This window comes from Protopterus annectens, chromosome 12.part0 (genome assembly GCF_019279795.1).
Source record: "Protopterus annectens isolate FY-2018-M chromosome 12.part0, PAN1.0, whole genome shotgun sequence".
Taxonomy (NCBI): domain Eukaryota; kingdom Metazoa; phylum Chordata; order Ceratodontiformes; family Protopteridae; genus Protopterus; species Protopterus annectens.
Genome location: NC_056746.1, coordinates 514,331,049 through 514,357,798, shown reverse-complemented (window position 1 = coordinate 514,357,798; position 26,750 = coordinate 514,331,049). Strand labels below are relative to the sequence as shown.

The 26,750-nt window shown below is 40.5% G+C and overlaps 1 protein-coding gene across 1 annotated transcript; it reads right to left on the bottom strand.

The window, feature by feature from the left end:
- Positions 1–863: 863 nt before the first annotated feature.
- On the bottom strand, positions 864–25,619 carry MED9 (mediator complex subunit 9). Its single transcript, XM_044089660.1, has 2 exons — positions 25,347–25,619; positions 864–1,784 (listed from the first exon to the last, which is right to left on the bottom strand). The coding sequence occupies exons 1-2, from the start codon at positions 25,481–25,483 to the stop codon at positions 1,568–1,570; spliced, it is 354 nt and encodes a 117-aa protein (XP_043945595.1). The 5' UTR covers positions 25,484–25,619; the 3' UTR covers positions 864–1,567.
- Positions 25,620–26,750: the final 1,131 nt, after the last annotated feature.

Here is a 26,750-nt window from a genome sequence, read left to right as displayed (position 1 = left end):
AGAAAGACCATACTGAACTTCCTTACACATCAAGCACTTGCTAATGTTGTGCCAAAGCCACAAAGGAGCAATGCTCTTGAGATGTGACTCTGCCATATCGATTTGCATTTCAAAGCCAGGGTATTGAAGAATGGCACAACTCATCAGTATGATAGAACAAGTGAAAAATACAATTTTGAAACACCATTTTTAATAGAATGTTCAGCAGTCTGAGAGCGTCAGAATGGTGTTTATGTAAAGTAGTATGCCAGAAATAAGGCCAACAGACTGGGGACATTTGATTTGTCAAGCAGAGCTTGGTGATATGGCCAAATTACTATCTATCCTATAGATGGACAGTTAAGAATCAGTTACGTTGCTCTTCACAACCTTACTTCAGGAGATACTACAATGTTTAGTCATGTTATTATTTTACCTGTGATAGTCTCAGCAACTTTTTGAAAGCTTTCACAATTGTCTATACTGCTTTATGTCAAACATATAGCAGCAAAACATATAGGAGGTGAAAATACTGCCTGTTAATCTGCAACTGTACTTAAGACTGCTCTATGATGTGGTAGCTCCTACCAGGAGTTGGGCAACAACTACTTGTACCAGACTAGGTAATTAAGAACAGGAAACATTCTGCAGGTCTGTACATGCAAAAATAAGTACATCACATTTAGTAGACCTACCTAGTTGTAAAATGTAAAGTGCAAAACTCGCCATGCAACAGGCTTCCTAGCTCTTTGTTAGAAATCTCCAGCATAACATACATAATTTCCCTAGATTACTTGGTTCACACTACATCGTACTTCATGGCAGCTTATGAATTCACAAATGTCAAGTTTCTGATCTGGCAATCATATGCCATGCAGTAATAGTCAGCCTTAACAGATTGTGTTTTAATGTTTCACACCACTCTGCTGTGGGATAAAAACATCCTGAAACGGTGAGAAAAGCAAGCAAGAAATACAAAACTATTACTATAACCTGTTCTAAATTTGTTAACATAAAGCATTTAAATGTTTATATTAAATGATACAATTTAATATCACTGAATAACAACTTTATATATCTGTATGGAAATCAAAGTAAAAAAAAAAAAATAAAGCCACTCCCACATAAACAATTACAGAGAAGTAAACAAAAAAAAAGTCAGTAGATGAAGTAGCTGGTCAAACTTATCACTTCTTAGTGTACACAAATATGCATAATTTACTTTAGTTGATAGCTTGCACACCCAAGTGTACTACAAGTGTAAAACACCAACGTAGTTTTGGACATATTGTCTTGCTTTCAAAACACTGCAGTACAAAAATATTCTTGCTTTACTTTGAGACCTTCGTTGGTCAGCTGTTGCAAGAAAACAAATAATGTCTACTTGTATAAAATAGGGATCTTTATATCAGGTTCATCAAATGACCTATCTACATGGAAGCCAAGACACTTGAAAACTAAAATTCCATCAGTCCATGGCCCTTGAAGTCAGTAGGTGCAGCTGCAGTACACCTACCAAGTCCACATGCTATGTTGCAGAAGTCATTTACTTCCTGCTTTTTCTTCAGTACTTCTGTTCATTTTACATCTAAGGTTTTGGGATGTCAAACATACACAGGCTTTTGTATTTCTGTAACAGTTCATTTTTGATTTGTACTTGCTCCTTCAGATTTTGCAGTTGTTGCTGCTGCTGTACTGGGTTCATGTCAATGCCAGGCATGGAGTTCACCAACTTTTTCATTTCCTGAAACTTGTTTTTTAGTTCATTCAACTTCTCGTGGACATCAGGACTGTCTTTATCCATACTGAGAAAGATAAAGAAGTAGAATTAAGGCTGTATAAATAACTACGAAAAAGAAACACAAAGTATCTGATCAAACATGGTTCTATATTCTGCTCAAACAACTTTGTTGTTATTGTACTATAAAAATTGCCACTTGTAATTACCATTGTTCGTTCAGACCGTTTCAATAGCCAAAAAACAGAACCTACTATTACCACAACTGTTGCATTAGGTATTTATGAGAAAAACAAGCACTCTCTCTCTCACCAGAAGACAAACTATGAAAATATCGCCACTCATCTTTTTGCTTCTAGCAGTAAAGTGAAGTCTAGTCAGCAAAGCCTTCTTTTCAGGAGCAACAATGAACACTATTCTCACTCCATGTCTATATCCTTAAACTGAGTAATTCCTTGCCTCATTAACTACAGACATAAAATTTTACATTACTGGGCCTTGGGGAGACAATGCCAATGTGGACTAACCTCAATGCAGCCACACCCCTACCACTCTATGAATACCCGCATACCCACACCTCCTCTGTCTCCTCCTGTAGCTCTACCAAATACTAACCCTTCCTCCATTACCAAAAGAACTACTTGCAACCTGGTTGGCATCCTGTTATGCTAATGGCATATGGAACATTTCACTGGATTCAAAGAGCTGCCAGCTAATAGGCACCATTTCTCTACAAAAAGCCCTATAATGATTGATTTCCTTTGCCTAAGACTGTAAAAACTTCAAGGCTTTGTATTCACCCTCACACACACTAGCTTCACACTTCAAAATGACTTTATTCCACTTTCAGCGGGCATGTCTCAGACATCTGTAGATACTTTCCCTATATCGGAGGGAATGTTCCAAAGCTACTGTACGTACGTACGTATACACACACACACATATATTTGAAGAAAACCTTCTGTGGATTCAGAGTCTCTGGCCTTCCTTACCTTTCTACTACTCTGCTGTCACCAGTGTTTTCTGTTAATGTCTTGTCTCTTCTCTGCTGTACCCTGCTCAACTTCTTCCAAATATTCCAACAGCTGAATAGCCTGGATGGCTCGTCTGGGATGTCAGTGGCCTCTACAGTTCAGATTAGCTGAAAGGGTTGGTGGGTGGTAGGTATGTTTCCCTGATGGGAGTTCCATAATGGCTAACCTTTCCCCTGAACTACACCCAACTCTGGGGAATATGTTCCCTAAATTGCATCACTTTATGCATTCCTGTCTCCAAAGAATAACCTTCATGTAAAGCAGCAAGCCATCCATCCACAACCCCCCCCCCCCCAGTTTTTGCACATGGAGTCAGGGTATCACTTCAACAGTAAAATCACCTACAGCCAATATTCACACCACTGGGTGGTAGCCCTGCCATGACTGTTGTTCCATACCACACACATGAAAAGTGGCTCCATCTAAGATCCTATGAACAGCTGCTTTACTGAAGTCTTTACTGCTTTAGATCCAATTTGTTTGCAAAAGATGTGTCTAGAGGACCTCATACCCGACTCTTCAATATCGGTCTCAAATATTTGGTACCAATGAGGAAATTAACCATCAAATACTACTGTGTGAACGAAGCCATGAGAAACACGCTAAAAAACATTCCAGAAAATTAAGTACTTAGGTCTGTGGCTGGATCCATTCCCATCATTTAATATCACAGAGAAAAAAATGGTAAACAAGTAATCTGAAAGCCATACCTCTCGCTCTCTTTCAAGTTACATGCAACTCCTACAGCAACACTAGTAATCAGTAGTAGTAGTAGTACAGTGAAGCTAGAGTCAGGCTCAACAGGGTCTTCTTTCCCTGATTCTGCCAAGCCCTTTCCCTTGGCTGTGGTTTCACTAGACAGTAGGTAGGGACAGTGGGAATCTTGTTCATCCATTCATGCAGGTCACTAATTTGATGATGAAGCATTTGGCTACCTTAAGAGAGTCATAGTTACTCCCACCATTTACCTGCCACTTCATTGAATTTCTTCACTTTGACATTCAGAGCACTGGGCAGAAATCACACTATGTGAACAGCTGTCTCATGCCTTCACAATGCTTATTAAACAGCCATATTCTCCCCAGTCCACTCCAGTGCTTACTCAGCTGCTAGTTACTGGACAATGTGGGATGCTGGTCGGGACCAGCTCCTGCTACAGCTGCGGAAATCCACAGGAAGACTCCGGCATGCATCCAGAGTGGCCGTGCTGTCCCCTGGCCCCCCCAGGGGGGTGCGACAAGGGGGCGACACCTCGTACAGCTGTGGCATGAGCTCAGCCCTGCTTCACACTGAACAACCCAGCACTTAGAGACGATCCTTATCCTGAAAGTATCGATCTGGCTTGCTGACTTCCTTTACCTACATTATAGATCTGGTTTGCCAACTTCCCTTGCCTACATTGTTCTAACTAACATGCCAGAGGCTGTTCACCTTGGAGATCTGCTGTGGATGCGGGTTCGGTTTGGTGCGAGACTTACACCCTCTCCTCTGGATTTTCAAGAGCCGGTGAAAGCTCACCTGACACCCCCGGAACCGCAATGCTTTCCAGGGTGCGGGCCCCTCTCTTGGGGTGAATACATTCCAGGGTGCCCTGCCCTTTACAAAGAAAAGAGAACTCTCCCAGGGGCCCCCACCAGCTTCTCTGAGATCATTTGCGTCACCGCATTAGATGCTGAGAGGTGCCTGTCTCCTTCGTTTCAGATTTGGAGATCTGAAACAGACTCCCTTTCTATCAACCGAGGGCAAAGAAGGACATCATCCGTCCCTTCGAAATGGTGCTCCCCTATCTCTCAGGACCAACTGACCCATGTTCATCTGCTGTTCACATGGAACCCTTCTCCACTTCAGCTTCAAAACTCTCATTTGAATATTTGCTATTACAACCATGATCTGCACCGCGCCAGCTCCACCTGGGCCTTCGCAACTGTGGCGGCTCTTTTACTTGTCAAGGCATAGCCCCCTGGCTCCCAGTGCTAGCGACGGCCTGGTATGGGCCCGGTGCTCTAGCTCCATCCATTTTCAGAGCTAGTTGATTCGGCAGGGGAGTTTTTACACACTCCTTAGCAGATTCCAAATTCCATGGCCACCGTCCTGCTGTGTATAATAACCAATACCTTTTCTGAGGTATGATGAGCATCAGCATGGGACACCTTAACCTGGCATTCAATTCATCCTGCAGCACCAGTTCTGCTTACCAAAAATGGCCCACTGGGAGCTCGCATTCCATGCCCAGCTCCAAGCCAGTGAGTCAGGCTTCTTACCCATTTAAAGTCTGAGAACAGGTTGAGATCCTTTTGGCCGCAAGACCTCTAATCATTAGCTTTCCCAGATAAAAATGCATCTGCGAGCGCCAGCTATCCTGTGGGAAACTTCTGAGGGAACCAGCTACCAGATGGTTCGATTAGTCTTTCATCCCTATACCCAGGTAGGATGACCAATTTGCACACCAGGACAGCTGAGGACCTCCACCAGAGTTTCCTCTGGCTTCGCCTTGCCCAGGCATAGTTTATCATCTTTCAGGTCCCAGCAGGTATGCTCATGCTCCACTTTCATGATGCGATGGGTGAGATGGGCCGGTGGTGCACCCACCGCATGGGCCAGGGGGATCCTGCCTCGGCTGGTGTGTGCTGGTCCTCACTTTCATTGTGCCATGAGGTCTCCTACCCACCCTCTGACTCCAGCAAGATGGTCCCGGCAAGATGGCGGTGCCTTGTGTGACAATGGCCTCTCTGATTCCCACTGTACATTTCTGTGGATTGTTGATCTGGTGGTACATTGGGCCTGTCGAGTGTGCGGTTGATTGCGGTAGTGATGTTCACAGTGTCTTCAATGGAATTTCTGCTCCTTTATTGGCAACGTTGGACATGGAAGTATGGGCCTGCAGTGGCGAGCTGAGCTGGATGCGGAGTGCAGGAAACTGGGTTACTTAAAGGGACAGGATTTATCTTTGTTGGATCTGTGGTAACTTTGGTAATTGGACTGGATTTTGGGATGCAGTGGATGGTGTCAGAAATGCAACTAGTGATGGTATGGATGGTGTAGCTGAGGAAAATTCATCCAACTGGTTGTGGCTGTTCGAGCCTACAGGTAGCAGCAGTTGTGAAGGTCAGTGGTGTCAGGAGAAAGAACTGGGGCTTGGATGTTGCTGGTGATGGAATGGCCATTCGGGCCTGCAGGTAGCAGTGGTTGTGAGAGTCTGTGGTGTCAGAAGAAAGACTAGGACTTGTATGTTGCTGGTGATGGAGTGGGAGATGGCGTGGATGTGTGTAGAGGAGTGATTTAGTCCATGGATTCGTACTCTGTTTTGGAAGCTTCTGTGCCTTTGGTTGGCTCGTTCACTGCTATATACGTGCATCTTTGTTGTTTTTGTTTCTGTATTAGTGTGTTCTGTTTTTGTGCATGAGCTTGGAGAAAAAAATTCATTCAGTTGTATATTTCGGTATGGTTGAATGACAATAAAGTTACTTTTTACTTTAACGCTGTGGACAATTACCACTATTCTTTACAGTGAGGATAGCCTCTTAGTTAGGTCTGCCAGCAGCCAACCCCCCCCTCTCATCTGGCTTTTTTTCACTCTAAATTAACTGTTCCTTTGGTCCATACCTTCTCTATAGTGTAGTAATCTCATCCTCCCCCTCCCTCCCTGGCCTTACGCACTTTTAGGAAATCATTGTTACTGTAATCCAGAGACTGTCCACCAGGTGGTGACCTACATTAGCCCCTGTAAACCTATCCTTTCTCACCTGTTCTTTCCTTACTACCAACTCCCTCTCCAACCTTCTCTTGACTGACTAAGTCTTCCTCTCCCCCTGAAGTTATCCATCTTTATTCACTCTTTACTCCCCATACACATATACCTCTCCCAGCACCATAACATTTCCCCATACTGTATTACTCGCAGACTTACCTGCATATCTTCTTTCCTTACTGATTGTCATCCTGACAAACTACTCTGGTGTCTCTGCCCGCTCCTTTCGCCCTGTGGGCTCACTCCGCTCCCCTACCCTGCCCCCAAATTCCACCCGCCCCATTGTAGCTAAACTTATACACCCATAACCACACCCCCAATAGAATAATCCAATCACACTTCCTACCCCTGGCCATACCCACCCCAATCACTAACCATACAGACCACATCCTTACTTCCCCTAGAACTTAACTCCTCCCAGTAATACTTGTCTACACCTTCCTATATATCTCCCTCTACTCATTATTCCTACCCCTCTAATTATCCACCATACACTCCTTAGCTATGTCTTTCCATTCCCATTTCCTACTACTATTCTCTCTCTTATCTATTACTCTAACTACTACCTACCTCTTAACCTCCCTCGAAGATCACCCCCTATCTAATCTCACCATCCCTACCAAACAAACTCTCTTTACCATACATAACTCCCCTACATGGTTTTTTAATATCACTTATACACCTAGTTACCTTCTTCCTAAATATCATCGAGCAAAGCACATCAAATACTCCATTCTAAATATTAGAAAATCACTCAACTACCATTGGAAACTTATACAATTCAAGAACTTTATATCACCCCACTCCTTAATAAATGGAGACATTCACCCTAATCCAGGTCCATACCCCTCCTTACTCACCACAAGCTACAAACAATATTACTCAACACCCTCCCCTGCTAACAAACCCTCCAAATCTCTCTCTATAGCCCATCTAAATATACGTAGTACCTGCAACAAAATACCTCAGGTTCATGCCCTTCTAGATATTCATCAGTTTGATATCCTCTGCTTATCAGAAACCTGGCTTAAACCCACAATAAAAGATAATGAAATCATCCCCCCAGGTTATAGCATCCTTTGAAACGACCGCACAAACAAAAAAGGCGGCAGGGTAGCAAGTCTCTATAAATCAGGACTACAAATTAGTATCATAGAAACCAACCTTCCCACAAATAATAACGCAGAAGTAATTATATCAAAACTACAGCTCAACTCCAGCAAATCCATAAACATCATCTGCTCCTATATTCCCCCAGGTAACAATCAAAGTGTACTAGAGGACATATTAAACAGGCTTTCTACACACCTACCGCAGGAAACCATAATCCTAGGTGACTTTAACATAGACTGGAACTCTTGTACTCACTCCAATTCACCCACCCTTATCAACCTGTATGGTTACTCACAAGCTATCAACTCCCCTACCAGAACAAATAATCATAATAATAAAAAAAGCATCCTGGATTGGATACTTACAAATAGCCCACATCAAAAATATACAACAGAAACCCTCCCAGACAACCTCAGTGACCACTCTCCAATATATATTATCAGACATAAAATAAATCTTACTATCCCAACAACCATTAGAACGACCAGATCCAAAAAACATTTTGACCCCAACCTATTTCAAAACGATCTTAAGCACTGTAACTGGTCACCTCTTAAATTTCTCCCTATAAACGAAGCAGTTAACTACTTCAATAACACTTTCCTAACAATCCTCGACAATCATGCCCCAACCCGCTCTATACGAATCAAAACTAAACCAGCTCCATGGCTCTCAAATCATACTAGGAAACTAATCCATAACAGAAACAAATCATGGGCAAAATGGCGTTACACAAAGAATAGTTCCGAACACCCAACCTTTAGACAACTAAGAAACATAACAAAAAAAGCAATTCTACAAGATAAAAAGAACTTCTTCATCCAATTACAGCAATCATCCCTTAAACCACAAAAATTTTGGGCTTCAATTAACAAACTGCTATCACCAGGCAAATCACCCACACCTAATCCATTAGGCTCCAACCCTGATAACCCCACACAAACAGCAAATTACTTTAACTCTTTCTTTACCACCTCTATACTAAATCTAGCTAATCATCTAACCCCTGATACCTCTAAACTCTCCGATTCTAACTCCACACTTCCCCCATTATTCCACCTTGAACCTATACCTACCTCCTATATCTGTTCCCTACTCCAAAAATTAAAACCCTCTACCCCCTCAGCTGACAAACTACCTACAGAATTCCTCCAGATAGGAGCCAAAGCTATTGCCTATCCCATCTCCTTATTAATCAATAGAACCATAAAAGAAGGCACAATACCATCTATCTGGAAAATCTCATACATTATTCCTTTCCATAAAGGTGGCAACTCCATTGAGTTCTCCAACTTTCGCCTCATAGCCCTACTCTCGCCTCTTGCTAAAATAATGGAGAAGTGTATCCACAAACAACTACTAAACCACCTACTCCACCACAATCTCCTAGCAAACTGTCAGCACGGCTTCGACCATTTCATAGTACCACCACAGCTTTGTTATCCTATACTAACTGTATCAACAATAATCGCAATAAAAATCACCTTTCCTCTGCTTTCTTTATCGTCCTATTAAAAGCCTTCGACATGGTTAATCACCAACTTCTCCTCCACCTACTGAAGTCCCTCTCACTTGACACTCCTGCCATGAACTGGTTTACATCCTACCTTGAAAACAGACAACAGGCAGTTATCTGGCAAAACCATCTTTCTGACCTCCTTCCTACCTCCCTAGGTGTCCCCCAAGGCTCCATATTAGGTCCTCTGCTGTTTTCCATTTTCATAAACGACCTTCATCTTTCTACCCCACTCTCTACCTGCATTCAATATGCAGATGACTCCACTATCATCTGTTCAGGTACATCCCAAAACGAACTTCATACTCTTACACAAAAAGCTTTTAGCACAATAGAAGAATGGTTTTCTAACCACTGTCTTCTCCTCAACCCCAAAAAAACAAACTTCTGCTCTTCACACCCTCCTACTTCTCCACCCCTCTACATTTCACACTCATATCCAGCAATGGTACCATCATTTCCCCAGACCCCACCACTAAACTCCTAGGTATTACTATTGATAACCAACTAAATTTTGACACACACATAAATAATACTATTAAGACTATTAACAGAAAACTCGGATCCCTATACAGAATCAAACCTTTCCTTACTCTAGAAGCCAGAACCACGATAGCCAGAACTCACTTAATCTCTACCCTATTATACGCTTCCCCCATATTTACCAATCTTTCCAAACATAACCTCAACAAACTCTCTAAATCATATAACAACATAGCCAGATTTGCGACAAACTCTCCCTATATAACTCATCACTGTCAGAACCTTAAACAACTAGGTTGGCTTGAACTCCCCCACTAACTACAATTTAACCAACTCACTATAGCTCACAAAGCCCTACATCAACCCAATAGCACCCCAATTCTTTCCACCCTCATAATGCCATATAAGAGCCTGAAGAATCTACGCTCCTCAAATTATTGATACTCACTACCCTATCAAAAAACTCAGCTGGTGACTCTTTATTTTCTAACTCTGTGGGTAAAATATGGAATCTTTTACCACATGACCTAACTGCTCAGACCTCTCAACTATTTAAAACTAACCTAAGACTTTTCTTCACTAACCACTGGTTATGTTCTTGTACCAATCCTGATTAACTCTCTGACCTCACAGTATCGAATTCTATCTTACATTTTTACTAAATACTAACCTTTATTACTAATTGACTTATCATGCTAGTCATGACTACTATTAGCCATGACTAACTTTGAAAACTGTTTTATTAAAATTTGTTACCTAAAGGATGTAACATTCTGCTAATTAGGCTACCCCTAGCTACCATATAGGTGGCAATCCACTGAGCACAGAAAAAGTCATCAGAGATCTGGGGACCCAGGTTGACAGTAGCCTTTCGTTTGACACTCATGTTGCTAAAGTAGTTAGGAAAACCTTCTATATCACCCACCTGATCATGAAGGGATTCACATCTAGATCAAGGGAGGTCATCGTCCCCCTGTACTCATCACTTATTAGACCTATGATTGAGTACAATGCCCGTTCGAATGTATCTGACCAGACACCTGCTGCAGCTTGAAAGGCCCCAAAAGTTCCTCACCAAAAGGATAAAGGGTCTCAAAAATATGTCTTATGCTGCCCGACTGAAAGAACTCCAGCTCTATTCAGTCTCATACCGCTTGCTCAGAGGTGACCTGTGCCTGACATATAAGGCCATGTCAAACCCAGATTTGATGAATATGCTTCACCTCAAAAATCTAGATCCCTCAGAACCACAAGGGCGGAGACTTAAACCTTGACACGGTTATAAATAGAACGTGCTGGAGGGACAGATTCATCACCCAGAGACTCCCTATGCTGTGGAACAAAATCCCGGTACATGTGAGGCAGAGCACCTCTCTGGTCTTGTTCAAGAGGAATCTTGACCAATGGATGGGAGATTGCAGATATACCCCAGGGATTACTTCAGCGTCACTGCTTGACAGAGGCACAGCAAAATGATAGGCATAGTTTTTATTCAAACTAAAGGGGTGGCGAAAGCCACATAACTATGGGCTAGGCTTATAAATGCCCTTGGGCAGATAGCCTAGTATGAACCTATGAACCTATGAACCTATGAATGTCAGTTTTCTTTATTTGTATCTTGGATTTGATCTGTTTTTTATTATTTTATATGCTTGTATGCATGTATGTATTTGTATCTATGTATGTATTCTCGTATGTTTCTTAATATGTTTCTTCATATATCTTATAAGTTTTGTGGAGCTTTTCTCCCCGGGCCTCTACTGAAAATAGATATGCATCCAGTTAGACTAGCCCGGTCAACAAATGTAAAATAAAAAAAATAAAATAAATAAATAAAATATTTGCAGAGTTTACAAGTCAAAAGGGGAAACAGAAATAAGTTGCCAGGTCTTTTTTCTCTGATCAACCTACTACATGTCTTTGGAATGTGAGAGGAAATAGAAGCAACCAGAGAAATTTCACACAAACACAGGGAGGACATGGAGATTCTGCAAAGAATGCACCCCAGCTGAGAAACAAATCAGGGAATCTCTTGCCAACTACATCATATCATCTAACCCCAGAATCAAGAACTGCCAGAAGAAGAAATGCCTAATGCCTAACTTGAATATAGACTTCCAATAAGCTCTCTGAATTCCAGTCGACTTAGCTAACAAACTTTCATTAATAAAATCTGTAGGCTGTCTATACTAGGCCAAAAAAATGAGTATCACTGTATTATACTGAAAAAAAAAACGAAATGGCTTGCTATCACTTATCGATGTCAACCATCAACATAATGCATAACACACAATGTCTCCCTTTGAAACATAAAACTAAAATCCAAAAATGATATTAAGAATTTTTAGCACTGAACAGGCTTCAAGTCTGTACTGGCAGCAGGAGAAAACAGAACTGACCCTGCAAAACTGGAATCACTCACCTTGGGCATAAAAACTATCATTTTAAGTCCTGAAATTTAAATGACAAATTCTTGACACTACTACAAAAATAAATAAGGAACAAATTTACAGATAATAAACGAATCTCTACTCTACTCATAGTGTATTTGAATAACGATCCAGCTTTAAATAAAAACATGCCAAACAAGTTTTCAATGAACAATATGCCATAACCATGGAACACACAGAAATTGAGTAGAATGCAAAACAGTATGTTAAACCCTTTAAAATATGATTATTCAAAACTTTCCTCTTTTTTCTACTTTTTACCTAATATACCTTCCAGTAGCAATCTCATATCAACTACCATAATTTACTCTAACTTTATTGTGCCCCTTGTGTTAGACCCATCAGAAAAATGGTATTTTAGTACAGAGTAAAAAATATAAATTACATTTACACAGCACTGGAATCAAATTTAAACTGGATAATACAAAATTGTTACTTTTAGAACTGCATCACAGTAATTGCTACAAACTGCAGTATTTGACATACATGCAAAGAACACTCTAATCACATTATCAAAAAGTGGTTTAACCTCACTGTAAAAAGTACACAAAGCTGTTATGTAAAATGCGGGATTTTCTATTCTCAAATAATATTGAAAGCAATGTACTATATATCTTGTAAACTATCTTAATGTAAATAGTACTACTGGAAATTTGTACTGCATTTATGCACTAGGTTGTGCCTGAAGAGAGATCCGCAGGACCAAATCACTACATTTCCTTAACAGTTCCCATGAAACAATGCTGAAGCCATAGCATTTTCACTGGAATAAGCCCCAGGAGGACCCTGCAACTGTCTCTCCATATTACAACGGATGGCAATCATTCCAGAAAGATGGATATTTAGCAATAGTCCCCTCCATCCCACCAGGATTCTTAGCCTTCTGGAGTGAAAACGAGAACTTTTCTGACCGTTTGCAATGTAATTTTCTAGGTGTCTGCCTAGTAGGCAATCCACTGGAATTCCTTTTTTTTTTTTTAAACACCTTTATTAAATTATCACTTGTGACAAATACAAATTTACATTACAAAAGTAATTGAATTATATTAAATTAACTAACAAACATATATTGTTACATATAATATATATTAAAAGAGATACAAAGACATATTAAGATCAATGAAAGAAATAGACTACAGAAGGTCAATAAAACTCCAGAAGTTTGACAAAACAAATGAACACAGTAATTAGGACTGTCCGTAGTGATCCATGGGATACAACAGAAGTAAACAGGATATATTACTTTGCAGCTAAATTAATAACTGATAAAGTCCTACTGCAAGAACATAGGGTAGTGAGGGAAAGGAAAGGGAAAAATCGAATACCATCATGGAAGTATCGAACAGAGAAAACTATAAAGCAATTAAGAAAAGACTGTCACTATTAAAAGAATACAGAAGAGGGAACAGATCAACAAAAATGCTAAGAAAGATAGATGTAATAAAAGCAATGCACAGTATTAGAACAGACATAGATCTAACATACACTATCAGAAATAAGCTAAAAGTCTCTGCACAGGTGGAAAAACTTAGAAGATACAGTTTTATAGAGAGTTGGGAAATAAGGTAAAAGGAAATGAAAGACCACCAAAAAAAGAAGAAACAGATACATTTTGGAGAAGTATCTATGAAGATCCTATGGAACATAAAGATGGTAAATGGATAGAAAAAGAAAGAATAAGAAGTTTAAAGGTACAGGATATGAAATGGGATGAAGTAACAGCAGGACAGATTGAAACAAAATTAAGAAAAGTCTCAAACTGGAAAACCCCAGGCCCAGATGCAGTACCTAACTTCTGGTTAAAAGTATTAATATCTTTGCAGGAAGATTTAACTATGAGTAAGAACTATTTATATGCACACCATGAACAGACACCAACCTGGCTAAAAACAGGAAAAACAATGCTACTACTAAAGAATGAACCTGCAAGCTACCCTACAAACTATAGACTAATAGCTTGCCTTCCGGCAATGTATAAACTATACACTGGAATTGATGCAGACAGAGTTTATAGTTATTTAAAAGAAAACTCAATTATGGCAGAAGAATAAAAGGGCAATAACAAAGTCATATCATTTGTTGTTAAAGTCATAGTGGAGAACTGTAAAAAGGGGAAGAATCTAAGTATGGCATGGATTGACTATAAAAAAGCCGTATCCCACATTCATGGTTAAAAAGAGTACTTAAAAATGTACATGATACACCCTACACTAATCGACTACATTACAGTGACCATGAAACAGTGGCTGACCACTTTGCAATTAAGCCATGACAAAGGACAAGTTATTATTCCAGGGATAAAAATTCCATGGGGGATATTGCTCTCTGTCCACGTTGTTATTCTGTCTAGCCCTTAACCCATCATGCTGTCTACTTAACAGCTTAGGCCATGGCTATAATTTGGCTCCTAGAACACAACAAAGTGTAAAGACTTATCTTCTCTTTGTCGATGATTTAAAACTATATAGCTCATCAGATGAGGAGCTGAAAGCACAACTGCAAGTTATTAGAACTTTTTCAGATGATATAGGAATGTCATTTGGTCTTGATAAATGTGCAAAAGCAACCTTTAAAGCAGGAAAACTGCACACCAAAAAACATCAGTTTGGGACAAGAACGTGATATAAAAGAACTTGAACAAGAGGGAGTGTATAAATATTTGGGAATCGATGAAGATGCAAATAAAACTTAGTACTGAATACTTTAGAAGACTTAAATTAATCCTGAAAACAGCGTTGACATCTAGGAACAAAATCAAAGGTACGAACCAATTTGCTCTTCCTATCCTAACTTACAGTTTTGAAGTGACTGACTGGCCCCAAAACGTGTTGGACAGATTAGATAGGAAAATGAGAAGGATGCTTCATGCTCACCAAATGATTTATAAAAATCAGTTCATACCAAGATTAGGGTTCATATTACGTTATCGAAAAATAATGTAATCGAACCATCAAAACTTTGAAACGGCAGCATTTCGAAGCTTGTATTGTGGGGGGCTGCACCCCCCCACAACCCCCACTAAATATATATTCCAACTCCGAGACTGCACTACAGTGAGGAAAGGGCAAATATTTCAATCCTCACTGTACTGCGATCCCACAATGCGATCTTTGAAATGCAGCCATTTCAAAGTTTTGATGGTTTGATTACGTTATCTTTCGATAATGTAATAGGAACCCCAAGATTATATATCCCCCTGTTCCAAAGGAGTGATGGGCCTCCTAAAAACTGGTTACATGTAGAGAGCTGCAATCGTGAGACTCCACACATATCTGCTGACCTCACAAGTCCCAAATGTAGTGAAAGCTTTGAATCATGAGAATAAATCTAAGAAGACTTCTCTGCTTAATCTAGCAGAAGCATATCGGCGTCAAGCAGGAATGGAAATCAAACCAGAAGTAGATAAAAATCAGGCAGCAACTCAATGTGTCAAAAAACACAAGAAAGAATATATGGTGAAGGACCAGATGAGAAGGCAAGAAATTTGGAAAATGCATAAATATAGTTGCAAGTATGGAAAACTTCTGGAAGAACCTCATGTTGATCAGGAACAAACGTAGAAATGGTTAAGGAGAGGCAAATTCAAATCAAGAGATGAAAGGTTAATAATGGCAGCCCAAGATAGTGGGCTATGTACACATTGGTTTACAAAGTCCACTGAATATGTGGCAGAAACAGACAGATGTAAGTTTTGTAAAACCGAATTGGAAACAGTTGCACATCTTGTTGCTGGATGTGACATACTAATGGCAGAAGGACTGTATACTGAAAGGCATAATAACGTGGCAAGACTGTTGCACTGGGGATTGTGCAAATATTATAGTACTGAAGTTGCTGAAAAACACTAGAAACAGGATCCACAAAGCCTCGTAGAAAATGAAGTCTACATCATACGGGATCACCTATTATTCATCATCAGCCCCCTTTTTCCCATTTTTCTACACTGGGTTGGGGTATCGTGTTAACTGTCACCAACTCTCTCAATTCAGTGCCACACTCCTGCCTGACTGTCACAGATCTTCTTTCACACAACCCATCCACCTCTTTGCTGGATGCCCTCGCTTCCTCTTACCTTCTTCCTGTCTGTCCCAAATCTTCCTCACCAGATTGTCTTCTGCCTTTTTACACATGTGCCCAAACCACCGTAATCTGTTCTCTTTGATCTTTTCTGCAATTGGAGCTACTTTGGCTTCTGCTCTTATGTCCTCATTTCTTCGTCTTTTCCACAGTGTGCATCCTATCACCTTTCTCAAGCACTTCATTTCTATCACCTCTAGTTTCTTCAACTGTTCTGCCTTTACTGCCCAGGTTTCTGTACCATACAGTAGTACTGGTCGCACCACTGTCTTCTACACCTTACTTTTCAGCTTCTTTGGCATTCTTCTGTCATAGACTACATCTGATTCTCTATGTCAGACGGCTGCGGCCTCTCTGATTCTAGCTTTGCCCTCTTCATTCAGACTACCCTTCTCCTCAACTCCTCTTCTCAGATACTTGAAGCTGTTTACCTGTACCACTATCTTTCTTTCTAGCTCTATTCTCAGCTTCTTCTGATTTCACCAATTTGCTGCCATTACCACCGTCTTATCTGTGCTTAATTTCATACCACGTGCCCTCAGATTGCATTCCATTCTCCTATCCTTTGCTGAATTTCTAGCTCAGTCTGCCTGTACTGCTACATCATCTGCACACAGCAGCTTTGCTGATCTGTCCCCTGTTTGCTAATGTAGACCATCACCAGTATGAACAGCAGTGGGCTCAGAGCTGAACCCTGATGTACACCACACCCACTGGGAACCCACCTGTGAGGCCGAACACTGTTCGTACTTGAGTATTTGGGTCCTTGTACAATAGCCTGCACTAATTCTACCAATGTTTCTGGGACTTCAAACCACCAGAGTACTGCCCAAATCAGCTTTCTTGGGACCTTGTCATATGCTTTCTCCAAGTCTAGGAATGGCCAGTTGGACACTTCTCATCTCTAACTTCTTCTCAATTATCTGTCTCAATGCAAACCACGTCAAGTGTGCTGCATCCTAATCTGAATCCAAACTGCTCATCTCCCATCTTACATTCTACTACTCTGCGTATCTGTTTATCAATCACCATCTCCAGAACTTTCATGCAATGTGATAGGAGTTTGATGCCTCTGTACTGCCCACAGTTGTGGATGTCCCCTTTGTTCTTATACACTGGTATAAGTATGCTTATTCTCCAGTCATCTGGGATACGCCTTTCTCTCCACACTGCTATTAGTACCCTCAGGAGCCATTTCTCCCCTATCCCACCCAGCATCTTTATCATATCTGCTGTGAGCCTGCTGCTTTCCCTGACTTCATCTTCCTTAGTGCTGTTCTTACTTCTTCTAAGGTGGGCTCCTCTTTCTCTCATCGTAGGCTATTTCTGGGGCAGTACAGATTCTGTGGGGTTTTCATTCAGAAGCTAGTGGAAATACTCCTTCCATCTGCCTTTGATGTCCTCTGGGCTGGTGAGCAGGTTGTTGCTGGCATCCCTTATGAAGAGTGTCTGACTATCTTCTTTATATTTCTGTCTTTGCCTTGCAACCTGATATGGTTTCTTTTGTGCCCATTACTGAGTCACTTTCCAGAAGTTGGTACAGTGCCTCCGATGCCCTATTCTTTGCTATTGCAACTTCTTTCTTAGCTTCTTTGCTGGCCAACCAGTAGTCTTTCCTAGCCTGGTCAGTCTTTTCTGTCTCCCACTTCCTCCTGCACTCCTTTTTTCTTTTGATGACTTCCGGGACTTCTGCATTCCACCACCAGCCTTCCTTATGTACTTTATTTCCATACCTGGCTCGGCCACATATCTTTTCTGTAGTCCTAACACATTATGTTTTTAGGCACTGCCATTCTTCTTCAATTCCACCTATTTCCTCCTCTTCTTGGGGTGCTAGAGCCCTGAGTAATTCCTTGAACTGTTGTATTTTCTCGCCAGTCAACTTTCAGGTCTTCAGACTGGTCTCTGTTGACCTTAGAGCCTTCTCTGACCACTGCTTGCAGCGGACTGTGGCAACTAGTGGTTTATGCTGTGGACCAACTGTTTCACTGGGGAAGACTTTGCAATCACGGATTCTGCCCCAGTGCCTTTTCCTTACTAGGAGGAAGTCTACCTGAGTTGCATGTTGACTACTCTTGTATGTGATCTTGTGACACTCTCTCTTTCTGAACCATGTGTTGGCTATTATTAAGCCATTTGCCAGACAGAAATCTAGAATGGCTTCCCCTTCTTTATTCCTGTTGCCCACCTATGTGGACCCAGGCAGTTCGCATATCCTGTTCTGTCTGTCTTGATATGTGCATTCAAGTCACCCATTATCAACACCAATTCATGTTGTCCTGCTTTATCTGGTAGGTCCTGCAACTGCTGTCTGAATGCACTCTTTTCTTCACTGTCACAACCCTGCTGTGGGGCATAGGCTAAGGTTATGAATACTGCCCTATCATTACACTGGAGTCTGACTACCATGAGTCTGTCATTAATTCTGATGATATCCCTTACTGCCTTCTGAAGCCTCTCTCTCACCACAATTCGTACACCTTTTCTAGCCTGCCCTCCACCTGAGTAGTAGACTCTGGATCCCAAGCCAAGTGGCATTGCTGCAATGCCCTTCCATCTCATCTCCTGGATACATAGGATGTCCAGCTTCCTCCTATTACCAACTGTTCAAAAGATAGATGCTAGAAAACCAGATATAGTGGTCCATGAAAAGAAGACAAAGGTAGCATTGATCATTGAAAATCGCCACACCCACTGACTACAGTGTCTTGTATACATTGAGACACAAAGTCATAGAATATCAGAATTTACAGGCAGAAATGAGAGTAATGTGGAAAAAAGATACCCAAATAGTTGCAGTAGTAGTAGTAGGAGCAACTGGTCTTATAACAAAGAATCTACAATCGTATTTAGAACCGTTACCAATACATGTAACCCTGTACGAATTGCAGGAGGAGTCATTACTGGGCACACTGTGGGTGATGCAAAGAGTACTTCTGGCGGACATCAAAGACTGAAACAATACTAATTTCAGGAACTTTAGTCGTACTTTGACTTAGGAATGGGGTCCATTCCTATCATGGTATTAGAAACCGAAAAGACTTGGAGAAATTAAAGAGGAACAAGATATATATCATATAACGTAGGCAACATTACATAAATTATTTAATTCCTGTCCCTTTTTTAAAGAAGAAACGCCTTTATTAAAACATCACTCAATACAGTGGCAATCATACATGTATATAAATGAAAACAAACCACAGACACAATCTTAGTTGCAAGCATTTTACATACTAACACACTCCCAGTTGCCAACATTACACATCATTTATAATGTACCCACTCATTTTCAGTCAAACATTACATAGCTCATTTAAGTCCTACCTTCTTAATTTTAAACTTCACCCCCCCCCGTATGTATTGTTAGATGTAAGCTGGATCTTTTGGGTCATAAAAACTTGCACATAAACCTTAAGCACAAAGGTAGGGTTGACAATCAAATTAGATGTAAGCTGGATCTTTTGGGTCATAAAAACTTGCACGTAAACCTTAAGCACAAAGGTAGGGTTGACAATCAAGCTTCTCCTTACCTTTGTGGAACAATGCAGATGAAGAACACAAAAAATTGCAACCACTTCACTCAATTAAAAAAAACACCTCACTCTTGGCTGAAATCATGCCCAACTTTCTTCACTTGTGGTAAATCCCCACAGCATCTAGAAAAGTAAATTACACCTCTATGTGCTGTAGCAGCTAATTCTGAGACTGAGCTGCTGTAAGACAGCTATACAAGTAAAATGTGAACATCTTTTACTTTTATGGCAGATACTGACTGGGTTGGAGAACTGGTAAATACCAGAAAAGCTGCTACTAGAAAAAAGGGGAGCAATGTGAACTTCAAGTACTGATTCCTCACTTGAAAATTCTGAACTCTCTCCATCATTACACTTCCCCTCCTCTCTCTGCAGCTCTGCATGTGTGAACCAATATATCCTCTTATTTTTCTTTATCTATCAGTAGTACAGCTGGTTTTTGCTGTCACTATTTCTCACTTCCCCTCATTTATAGCAGAATTACTGAATAATCCCTTCTCAAAAGTCTGTGATATGAAAGAACTGGAGCTGCACTATATAGATCACAAACATTCCAAATAAGTACACTTATGAAATGGTTTTGGACAACAAATACAAGTTCAAAAACACTACAAAAGACTTTCTCAAGTCAACCTTTTATTTCTTTTCTGCAAATCAGAAAGTACAAAACAACCTACAATTTACAGTTTCTTCAACTAAGCAGCAATCTGATCACATAGGAGAAAATGTAATAACACACTTACTCAAGTTTTCCCAAAATACGCCTTGCACTTCTACAGAACAAAAGAACACAAGAAACATCTGCAAACAGAAATAAATAAAATAAAATAAATTCAGAGTAAACAGTGACTATTTAACCCTTCAAATGGGCAATGAATTTCTACAGCCTCTGAAAAGCTGAAAATGCCACTCGGGAAAGAATAAAACTTATCCATCCTCAGCCTCTTCCCTAACAGAGAACAGAAAGACAACTACAAACACCTTCTACCATCGATTGGTTAGGATAGCAGGATCTAAATAGTAAACATCATACAAGTCCCTGACACACAGTAACTCAAGAAGTCAGTCTTCAATAATGATTTTCAACTACTGACACATCAAGATAGATATGCTACAGGAAGAATGATCATACCACTTCCTCTGTTAAAAAATCTAAAATCTGGTGTCAGCAAAAGAAATGTAAAAACTCAACCAGGAGCAAAGGAAGACTCAGGTAATCTCCTTGGAACCCAGACAGTGAGGTTTCCTCTCATGAGGCGCAAAAGATCCGACAGAGTTGACCTCTTCCTCTGTCATGTCACAGAAGCATGGTGGTGGTGGTGGTGGTGGGGGGTGCACAGATACTGATAAAAAATGGAAAAAAGCAAGTATCACTTAACTAAAGCATCACCAACAGACAATGATGTGCAGATTGAAATCATACCAGTCACTGTGAACAGAAAAAATGCAAATCCAAATGGGTTGCTAACAATTACAATACGTCAGCAAGATTTGAATGCACTGGGCTTTGGCTAAAATAACAAATCTATATTAATTTACTGCAATGATGTTATCTCCGTAACTAATGTCCCTTCCCAAACCCTGCATTTTTTCATTTATTTGTTAACTGGTATGCTCGATGGTCATAAGTATCCCTTATTAAGAGTGACTCGGAAGTACTGTCTGCTGAAGACGTCTGGTTATTAGCTTGCAAACTGCAGGCTGTTAAATCACTCTCTGATACCTAATCCCTCCCTAGCAAAGTCTTGTACTAAAAATGCTCACAAACTAAATGCAAGGCGGTGTGCCGTCTCACCAAGGGAATACACGCTGATAAAAAATGAAACTGTAGTCAGGGTCCAAGAAACTTAGATTGCTAACACTCTCTCTTCCTGTTGTAAGGAAATTCCTTTATTCAGCACAACTAATTGCCAAAGGAACATCATTCAAGGTCTAAAAAGGTAATCCCTCCTGTATACTTGGCAATGATCAGACTGAGTACAACGCTCTCTATGACATGCTTCTTACTAAACATATCAAACAATTAGAAAGACCCCAAAGGTTCCTAAACAAAACAAAAAAAAAAAATCACACCCCTAAAGTGCCAGAGCCACTGAAGGATGCTGAAAGCTCTTCCCCTTTATTCAGTACTTCAGACTTTTTGAAAGACTATCTCTGTCTCATTTACTGCGAGATTAAGAGACCAGGCTGTCCTGGTCCTTCTCTATCTCCAAAAGTCCAATATCTATACCAGTACTAGAACCGTGACCTAAATCTTCATCAGCTGATAAATAAAACATGGTGGAGGGAAAGGTTCATAACCCATCACTTCCCAAACCTCTAGAATAAACATCCCTTGCATGTTAAGCAGTGTGACTCACCAAATTCCTTTAAAATTAAACCTACTTAGATGACTGGATGGTATCCGACCCTCTCCAGTACAGATGACAAAAACAGGTGGGGTAGTTTGTTAAATGCTTTATTACACAGAAACAGATCAGGATGGACAGCAGCATTACAAAATATAAACAAACTGATTAACTGATAGACTACACAGACATACATGCTTACATCTCAACTGCTTACTACAAAATGGCATTCACGCTCACATGTGCTCAGTATTTATACACTAGTGCAAGCCCCTAGAAAGCTACTTAAAGGCATACATATATATTGATCTTCAGGATCCACAAATTTACTACAGGAAAGAAGTGTGGCCCAGCAAGAGGGTAATGGCAAGGTGGAAATTATCATATCTCATTAGCCTTGGAATATCTGTGACTCTAATCAACTTGCTCAGTTGCACACTATGTAAAAGAAGGTGAACGGAATCGCACCTTGTATCCTATGAATCTATATCTATAGATCTATAGTTGTATATCTATACCTGCAGATATCTCTATATCTACAGATCTATACCTGCAGATATATCTCTCTCTCGCTCTCTTTATATATATATATATATATATATATATATATATATATACACACACGCACACACACACGTATATATACAGATATCTATATCTATCTATAAGTACAAATCTATATACTTATAGACATATTTATAGATATACATCTATCTATATACATATATAACAGCAACAGTTCTTTCACTCCCCAAAGGTGGCCTAGCAACAGACCCATAAGCCTGACCGGCCTTCACCCATAAGGCCATGTAACATACTATTATGGACCTAATAACTAAAGACATAGATGACCTCCAAACCCTGGATCCTACCCAATTCGGCTTCATGAAGGGCAGATCCTGCCTGTTAAATCTGGTGGATTTCCTTTGAAAATGTGACTAAAGCCATTGACAAGGGCAAATCTGTGCATATAGCATAACTCAACCTGGCAAAGACTTTGAACAAAATCCCACACTCAGGCATTACCGATAAAACTTAGCAAACTGAATGCAAACACCTTTGTTGCAAGATGGGTTGCCAACTGGCTCACAAACCGGACACACACTATCAAAGTGGGCGACTCCACATCAACCAGCAGACCTGTTACTAGTGGGATGGCACAGGGGTCAGTGCTAGGCCCTCTACTGTTTAGTATATACTTTTCAAATGTTCAGATCAAAACTAAGGGGTTGTGGCTGACCAAGTTTGCAGACGACTGCAAACCAGGTGCAATCACTGAATACCCAAATTATGTTAGTAAACTCCAGGAGGGTCTCACACAGTCCAGCGACTGGTGTATTAGTTACGGTCTCAAACTGAATGCAAAGAAATGCATCATCATTCACTTTGACACAAACAATATCCCCCTTACACTATCAAATCAACAAAAATACTCTAAGTACCCAAAAAGTGGTAAGGGACCTAGGATTACAAGCGGATTGCCACCTTAACTTTGACCACCATGTGTCTAATGTAGTAAGGAAAGCTTTCTACGAAGCACACTTGATTAGTAAAGACATTGCCTCAAGAGCAGAAGTTATAACACCCTATACTCGACACTTATCTGGCCCATAATTGAGTACAATGTCCTGTTTGGCATGTACCATACTAAGTAGCTGCAGCAACTAGAGAGACCTCAGAGGTTTTTAACAAAGAAGATCAAGGGGTTCCAGCATGTGCCTTACACCGACTGACTAAAGGCCCTGTCACTATACTCCATATCATACAGACTGTTTAGGAAAGACTTAAGCCTAGCCTACAGAACAATCCAAGACACAAACCTAATAAACTTGCTGCACATCCATAAATCAAAAGGGATTAGGGCTACCCATTCCAATTACCTAAATATGGCTTGCGACCTAAACAAGACATGCTGGGACACAGATTTATCTCCCAGTGACTGCCGCATCTTTAGAACAGACTACCAACTCATGTGAAACACAGCATCTCTATGACACTGTTCAAGACGATCCTGGACAAGTGGATGGGGCACCATAAATTCTTACTGGGGATAGCGCCCATAACCCTCCTGGAGAAAGACAGTCATCTAACTGCAATCCTGGGTATAGACTAGCATTTCTATGGTATTACATTGGAATGAAATGGCTAGGCTTAAATGACGTCCGGGTCGATAGCCTAGTAATTTCCTATGATCCTATCTATACATACAAACAGATAAATATCTATACATCTCTCTATACACATATACACACACACACACATATATATATATTTCAGGTGCTGGAAAATGGACAACGCAGGGTAGGAGTAAGTGGGCGGCTGCATTTGATCCAACTTTGGAGATGCTCCATTTCTGACTGCTTTTAAATAGATCCGAGGTCATGAAAATGGCAGACATCAATATGGTATGGTTGTTAGTGGCCTATTACCTTTAGCATAATGCTCCAAGATTATTACATTTATAAGATCAGTTGTGTGGTTTAGATACATACATTAAATAAACAGCTTCTTTAAGTATTTTACTTCATTGATCCCCGACACACAAAACTACCAATGAAGTCATGACAAATCACATAGGGTGTTAAACATATAATTATGTTACCAGTTGCATCAGTACTTTTCATACACTATCTTCTTCAGTTTTAATTCTGTAATAAATAGTAAAATGGTAGGACTAATGTGTATGTCCCAAAGTCTTATTTCTAGATCAACGATACCTCTCAACGCTTTAGCGTAAGGAATCTGGACAAAACCAAAAACAGTGGGGGGCAAAGTAAAAAAAAAAACAGAGACAGATTTTAAATACTGCTCTTACAAACTTAGAACGTTGCTGACAAAAGCAGGCTTTGTGTTAGCATGCATATAAAGCGTGAAACACAGATGTCTAGCATTATTTAGTGACTTCAATTCCTAGTGATTTGTTAGAAAACCACAAATTTCATGAGGAACAGACCTAAAACAAGAGGCGAAAATCTGGACAGTTGTGAAGTATGTCTGACCATAAGCAGTTAACATACACCTGTATTATTAAATCATGATGCTAACCTACAATGTGTGGCTCTGTACTTCGCTTTGCTGATGCATATTTCGATTATGCTACTCATACGTTTCCCACCTACCGAGTATTAAACTATAAGAGGGTCAGAAAGAACATCTTCTACACGAAGTTCCACACAACGATAACTTTTTGTACATACTCAGACTTTCCCTCTAACCCTAAACCACAATGACATAGGGCACTTGTTGGAAATAATTACAACTTGCGTCTGAAACTCGTATAAATGAATGGGAGCTAACGTGAAACCGTACTACTTGAAGCTGCATTACCATTTGATAATATCGTGTACCAACGGCAGGAATGTATAGTCCTCCGGCGGTTGGCTAGGAGGCTGAACTGGGGTTGGAGGGGTCCGCGGCTGTGGCACTGGAGGCGTGGGCGCAGCTGCAGGTGACGGTGTGGTCATTTTAACAGGTAACTACCACTTTCCAGACTTTAAAGGAAACAGCCATCAATGTAGCCAAAACATAGCAAACCAGAACGCTAACCCTAGTTACGTCCATACGTTGCCATTGCGTGCAGCGTCCTTACGTTCACAATATGACGTAACGGAGGTTAGAAAGCTGTTTGTCGATTTTGGTTGGTTAGGGGAAGAGCGAAGTAAAAATAAGTGAAGGTAGACTGGTGCAGGCACATAGGGATCCAAAAGATGTAGATATATTAAACAGGGAGAGAAGGCATATATCTCAACTTTGCTTAACAATTAGTGACAAAACCAAAAATACGGACGGACAAAAGCTCAAAATTACGGATAAGTTTTACATAGCACTCCAGGTCACTTACAATATTACCGTATTTTTTTTTTTGTAATTAATATGCATCTTTAATGAGAAGGAAGTATGAAATTCGGCTGTCTGGCATTGGTGATTGTACAGAAAGTCGGGGAGGGAAAATTTGAAAAAAGCCATGGATGGACACGAAGTAAGGGATTTCAGGAGACATAAGGTTACCCCCCCCCCCCCCCCCAAGAACATTATATTCTTTATCACGATGTTGGTGACAAAGAAATCCAGGCATTTCATTTCTGTATGAGACTGCTTCTTTTTCAGGTGCTGTAGTTAAGATTAACAAACTACATGCAGAAATTGCCACTTGAAATCCCCTGCTCCTTCGCTCCACTCCCTCAACAGAAGCAGTTGTGGTAAAACAGGGTGCTTTTGCTAACGGTTATGTTAATTAAACTGATGCCTGCTAATATTTTTCAAACAGTGAAAAGAGAGGCTCCATTATGACCATCATTCCGAGGTATCCAGTGCAGTGCACAACTTCCACCAAATGTAGTTCGGGAAGGTCTCTCACTTTTTTGCCAATTTCTAATTGAATTGTTTCTTAGCTCTTGTCACTGGGACAGAGTGTGCACCCCAGAAGACTATTTATGTGTGTCAACATGAACTGTGTTTATAAGGAGTGGGCATCCAATACTCATGCCATATGAACTGAGCTTAAAGGGATGCATAACTAGGCTTAATGGTGATTGCTTATATTAAGACCCACCAGGATGCGCAGTAGCAGATGTTGCAATTAGTAAACATGATTTTTTTTTAACTTGTTTTTTAATGAGATAAGAGAGATTAAAAACATAGCTTATTGTCTTGGGGGTGGGGTGGGGTGGGGGGGGGGGACTACCAGGCAGTGGAAATTAAAATTGTGTATAGCATGGGATGCAGGGGGAT